Source organism: Alligator mississippiensis, chromosome 7 (assembly GCF_030867095.1).
Source record: "Alligator mississippiensis isolate rAllMis1 chromosome 7, rAllMis1, whole genome shotgun sequence".
NCBI lineage: Eukaryota > Metazoa > Chordata > Crocodylia > Alligatoridae > Alligator > Alligator mississippiensis.
The window spans coordinates 4,752,899-4,759,151 of NC_081830.1; the positions used below are offsets into that span (position 1 = coordinate 4,752,899).

Genomic DNA, 6,253 nt, shown 5'->3' on the forward strand with positions numbered 1-6,253 from the left:
GAGGATGGTGTTGATGATGTATGTGTAAGAAACCAGAGTGACAGTCAGAGAGCTGAACAGCACCATAGAGCAGAATGCAGACTCCACAGCCAAGAGCTGGTGCGTGTCTGTGCAGGATAGCTGAACTAGTGGAGCATAGTCACAGAAGAAATGGTTTATTTTGTTAGGTCCACAGAAAGGCAACCTGATCATCAGGATAAGAGAGAAAAGGGGGAAGAGAGACCCACCCACCCAGCTGCTCAGCACGAGAAGGGCACAGAGCCATCCACTCATTATCATAGAATAGTGGAGTGGGTAGCAGATGGCAGTGTAGCGGTCAAAGGACATGGCAGCAATGAGGAATAGCTCAGTGGTGCCGAGGAAGAAATAAAAGTAGCTCTGAGCAACACAGCCCCAGAAAGAGATCACTATGCCATGGGATAGCAAGTTCTGCAACATCTCTGGTGTGACACAAAGGATGAAGAGGATCTCCAGGATGGAGAGATTGCAGAGGAAGAAGTACATAGGGGTGTGGAACTGATGGTCGGCACATACCAGTGTGATGATGAGGAGGTTCCCCGTGACAGTCAAAAGGAAGATAACTAGCAGCAGTACAAATAAAAGGATCTCCTGGAACCAGGGCAAGACAAAGCCCACAAGGATAAATTCGTTCACCATATTGCTGTGGTTGTTCATTCTCATCTGGTATTCCTATTTGCAGAAAGTAGGTTGATGTAGATGTGAAGGTAATCTGAATGCAGCTGGCTGTTCCTATGTCCTGGAGGGTGCAACAATAGCAGTCAGCACAGTATATATATATATATATATATATATATATATATATATATATGTAAATATTAAAATTATAATAATGGAGAGAACTGTTGGTGTCCTTATACTTTACTCATCCATACTAGAGACGTTCAGGTGAAAGTAGCTAGCAAGATCATTTGGAGGAAGGAAGAAATAAAAAGACCCATTCAGCATCAAATTGGCTTTTCATAGATTCATAGATTCATAGATGTTAGGGTCGGAAGGGACCTTAATAGACCATCGAGTCCGACCCCCTGCACAAGCAGGAAAGAGTGCTGGGTCTAGATGACCCCAGCTAGATGCTCATCTAACCTCCTCTTGAAGACCCCCAGGGTAGGGGAGAGCACCTAGCATAGATCATGGTTTTATAGTCTATTCTCATTGTGTGTTGTAGCTACATAAATTCAGTGCTTACTTCTTACCACACCCAGGGGACTCACAAATGAAAGTGTCAGAGATGTTCCCAAAGGACCATGGTCTAAAAGGAATTCAAGAACTGGAAAAAGTTGGAGGATCAGAAACTGCTGGAAGACTGACAGACAGAAGATGGAAAGAAAGGCAGATAGAAAAATAATAATAATACAATTAATCAGTTCTTCAGTGGTTTACGAGTTAGCTACCTTACACATGTGGTTTATGAGTTAGCTACCAAATAGAGCAGTGATGGGGAAAATCTGATATCTGCGAGTAGGGCATCAAGGAAACTGATAAAGGTGTTTGAGAGCCCAAACTGGGGACAACATTTTGGCCATAGGTAGGGACTGAAGGCCACTGGAAGAGATCTGTGGGTGTTTGTGGGATAGCTTAGACAGAAGTCATCCGAATAGGTAGAGCTCAGTATGTAAAATCTGGAAATATATTTCCTCTGATCAATTCAGAAACATTAAGCACACCCATTATGGATGTGTAACACACTTAGATATATGAAAATGGAGGTATTCAGAACCCATGACTACCCAACATAGCCTCAGGAACAGAAAAGGGTGCTCTGAGTGGGCTACCACTCTTTTCGCCCCCTCCTCCCCAGTTCAGTGGCCATGCCATTCACTTAGAAAGCTGGAGGTCTTGTGCTATGAACCAAAAGAGGCACTGGTTCAAACCCTCTGTAGGTGAGGGGCACTCAGAGCCCAACTCTGTAACCATCACATTACAGGGCAGACTCTCCTTCTGGAACTGAGCCACTAATACAGTCTCTGGAAAAACAGATGGAAGGAAATAAATGGGGAAAGTTTATGTCTTAAGGGGAGCAAGAATCCAAGGTCCCCTTCCTTACAGGTCGGGAGCTACCTCAAAGACCCATGCACCCTCTGACTTTTTCCCTTCCTCTTGTCCCCACATATCTCCCATCTCATGGTTTCCAAGTGAACCTGCTTTCAACATGAACGCCAGGGAAGGCACTAGATAATAGCTGACCTCTCATATGGTGACTGAAGTGATGCACTAGGCCCACAATCCTATAAACCTCTAGCTGTCCCAGGACAGTGCTTTAACCGTCAGGCCACAAGGTAGGTACCATACAGAGTCCTCTTGAGGGTGGCCCTGTTTTGAGCAGGGGGTTGGACTTCCAACCCTCATTTTCTGTGATTCTATTGTTCTAAACACAAGTTTTATGGACAAAACATTACAATGGCTAACAAAAAGAGATATAATACACTCACATTTTTTTCTTTGCAAATATGTTAACTAGGCTGTTCTTTAAGCATTACATAGATTGCAGCCTGGTGGCTCTGAAATTTGTCTTTGGTCTTTCACCTGGCAAGAAAATGCATGGGAGGCCTAAGATGAGATGGAGATTTTGCCTTCAGAATATGTATGTTTGTCAGTAATCTTTGTTATGTCTCAATAAACTTCATGGACAATGTGGATACCTAAATATCTTTGATTCCTTAAGCTTTGATTCCTTTAGGTCCAGTCCTAAAAGCACAATTTTTTTTTTTCCTGTGGCTGACTTCCAAAAAGCTTCTGCAAACAACAGTATATCTATTTGATTATTTATTTTTACTGTGTAGACTAAAGGAAGGAAAGAAGATAGAACAAGGAAGACATATTTTCCTCTCACTAACTCTACCAAAACCTAATGACCACCTAATTACTGTATCTCTTTTGAATATCTGTTTCTCAGGGACTTTCCTTTCTTCCTTTTGTCTGTTCATCCATGACATGTTTGATTTCTTTTAGAGAAACTTGTTCAACTTTGCCATGGATTGTCACCTTCTGATTCAAAACCTATTGCTGAAGTTCAGAAGTCTATTGAAGATGGAAAGCTATATTGTTGCATTTCTCCAAGTTCCTTCAGAAATAAAATGACTCAAAGCACCACTGTGAGCAAGAGTGCTGTCCTCCTGGCCAGCACTGAATATATTTTGTACATAAAGTAAAATTATGAATTAGTTGCTATCAGCATTTTCAACAAGCAAAAATAAAGCATAGATTCTCATGTGCACATTCAGCAAATACATTCAAATATCTCACAGCTGTAGACATTAAAATATGTTGAAATATTAAAAATAGCCTTTGTTTCATTTTTATATACTTCTGCATGAGTTAAATCTTAAAGGTGCCAACCTGTCCCGCCTTCTTCCTGATTTAAGTTTAACATGACAGGATGTTACGGAGAGCACTTTAATTTTCATATACTTGCATAAATGATGCATAATAAGTGCTGCCTGGGAAGGCACAACTCCACGCCACCGCCATCCCTACTGCTACCAGACACTGTCTCCAACCAGGCTGCAGCCCCAGGCCCTGCGTCCCACCATTGGCACATTAATCTGGGGGTGGCATGTGCCCTCCCCTGCCCTGCCAACATGTCGCCAATGTATACTTCTGAATGTTTCACAATGCATCATACTGTAGTAGTAAAACAGCATAATATGATTTGGCTGATCTCCTATGATGTATTAACTGACATATAATACGGTGTAATACAACAGCTGGAATACTCCACTATTTCTTTAATTCACATTACTTAATACTTATTGACATATTTGATCTTGGACATGCCTTCTTTTGTAGTCTAGTAACACTTATATTTCTAATACAGGAAAAGAAAGAAAACAAGCAACAACTGCACTTATTAGAACAACAGCTATTTTAAAGATATTATTTTTATATAACACCCTATCCAAAGAGGGCTCAGGGCAGCAAAGTAACCCACAAGGTGTGAAAGAAAAACAGACTCTTGAGATAGCATGGCAAAAACTTTAACTCCACCCCCCCCAACACACACACACACACACACACACACACACACACACACACACACACACACACACACACACACACACACTTCCCTGTCTCTCACTTAGGAGACCATCTCCCTATATCCAAACTGTTTCCCAGTCTTCCTTAGTCCTTACCCTTAACAAGCACCTTCTCTTAACACAATAAATTATTTTTTATGCAATTTTTATTACTTTTTATGTAATGTGGAATTCATTGCCACAGAAGGTGGTGGAGGCATAGCATAGTCAGGTTCCAAAAAGGACTGGATAAATACATAGGTGATAGATCTATTAATGGGTACTGAATAGGGTTGTTGGAGAAGTTTCCTCTGGCATCTCTAAACCAGTAAATGGATAGATCATTATAGAAGTGATCATAGGGGATAGAGCATTATAGAAATATCTGGGTCAGTGCTTTCCCACTAACATATCTACTCCTGCTACTGTTGAAGACAGGATACTTGGTTAGATGGATCATTGATCTGACCCAGTATGGCACATCTTATGTTCTTATGTTTCATAACTTCCATTCACACCTGTGTCCTGTGCAGCCAGAAACATGCTTCCCATATTCAACCCTCTCATTGCTGACCCACTGCTGCTTCTCTGCCTCTCACGCAGGGGAAAAATCTGAAATTTTACCTCAGTTTGCCTCCTGACTGAAATAAAACAATTGGTAAAAAATAAGCACTGACTCTGCTAATTAAAAGGTCATCTGTCATGAATATGCAGCCAAAAAAAAATAAAAAATCAATCCAGAGTAAAACAACAGTAGAAAAGTATATCCTATTCTGAACAAAAATCTTTTTTTTTCTTTTTTTACAATGTTACTGAAATTTTCCAGATATTTATTTGGTGGGATATTCTGAAACAAAATAAGAATATATATCAAATTAACAAGAGTTTTCTTAATAAACTGCATATTTGGAAATGCTTATGGGAATGCATTCAGGTTGCAGACTAAGTGTGAGAACTATATTGACTCCTCTGTGAAATCCTATGAAATATTAACTTTCATTTCTACCCAGGAGAACTTTTACACTCTTTTCTCCAATACCTGATGAAGGGTGTTTGTACCCAAAAGCTTGCAATTACAGATTTTTTTTTTTGCAAAAAATCTTGTTGGTCTAATAAAAGATATCATCTCTACTACAAGTCCTGATAACCATACATCTACAGACTTGCACCAGGAGATGCAATAGGGAAAGCACAGCACAGGAGAGTTAAAAAAGGTGACTGAAGCACTATTGCCATAAAACCCACCGTGCTCTGAAGAAAATGAAATTCAATTGCTCCTCAGTCATTTTGCAGTAGCTATGTCCAGTGCTCAGATTCTTAAAAAGGAAATATTTTCTTCCTCACACAGTCTCTCAAGGCGTTCTTGACCTTTTCATTCCTCAGGCTGTAGATGAAAGGGTTCAGGGGTGGTGTGACCACTATTGTTAGCATTGCCACTGCCTTCTGGACATCAGGGGAACGTCCCTGGTTGGGCAGGCAATACATGAAGATGGCACTGCCATAGAAAATGGAGGCCACGGTAAAGTGAGAGGCACAGGTGGAGAAAGCCTTCTGTCTGCCTGTGGCTGAGGGGATGCGCAGGATGGCAGTGATTATGTATGTGTAAGATCCAAGTGTGAAAGCCAAGGAGCTGAACTGCACTAGTATGCCAAGGATAGTCTCCAGGACCAAAAGGAAGCGTGTGTCAGTGCAGGACAGCTGAATAAGTGGTGCATAGTCACAGAAGAAGTGATCTATTAGGTTTGGTCCACAGAAAGGCATCCCAATCAGAAGAAGGGATGGGGATAGGGAGAGGAGAACCCCAGCCAACCAGCATCCCATGGTGAGAAGAGCACAAACATGGTCATTCATAATGATGTGATAGCGGAGCGGCTGGCAGACCGCAACATAGCGGTCAAAGGACATGACAGCGATGAGGAAGAATTCAGCGATGCCAAACAAGAAATAGAAGTAGCACTGAGTAATACAGCCACAGAAGGAAATGGTTTTGTCCTGGGACAGCAGGTTCTTCATCATCTTTGGGGTAACAGAGACAACGAAAAAAATCTCCAGGATGGACAGGTTGCTTAGGAAGAAGTACATGGGGGTATGGAGCTGATGCTCAGTGAACACCAGGGCAATGAGGAGAAGGTTAACAGTCAAAGTCAAAGTGAAGATGGTTAACAGCAGTAGGAAAAATAGGACATCCCATGGCCAGGGTAGAGGAAAGCCTGTAAGGA

At 41.5% G+C, this 6,253-nt stretch overlaps 1 protein-coding gene across 1 annotated transcript; it reads right to left on the reverse strand.

The window, feature by feature from the left end:
• Window positions 1-5,351: 5,351 nt before the first annotated feature.
• On the reverse strand, window positions 5,352-6,116 carry LOC132251530 (olfactory receptor 6M1-like). The gene has a single exon (XM_059731364.1). The coding sequence runs from the start codon at window positions 6,114-6,116 to the stop codon at window positions 5,352-5,354; it is 765 nt and encodes a 254-aa protein (XP_059587347.1).
• Window positions 6,117-6,253: the final 137 nt, after the last annotated feature.

Coding starts and splice junctions, on each gene's coding strand:
- LOC132251530 (XM_059731364.1), bottom strand. CDS start 6,116: ATGTACTTCTTCCTAAGCAACCTGTCCATCCTGGAGATTTTTTTCGTT.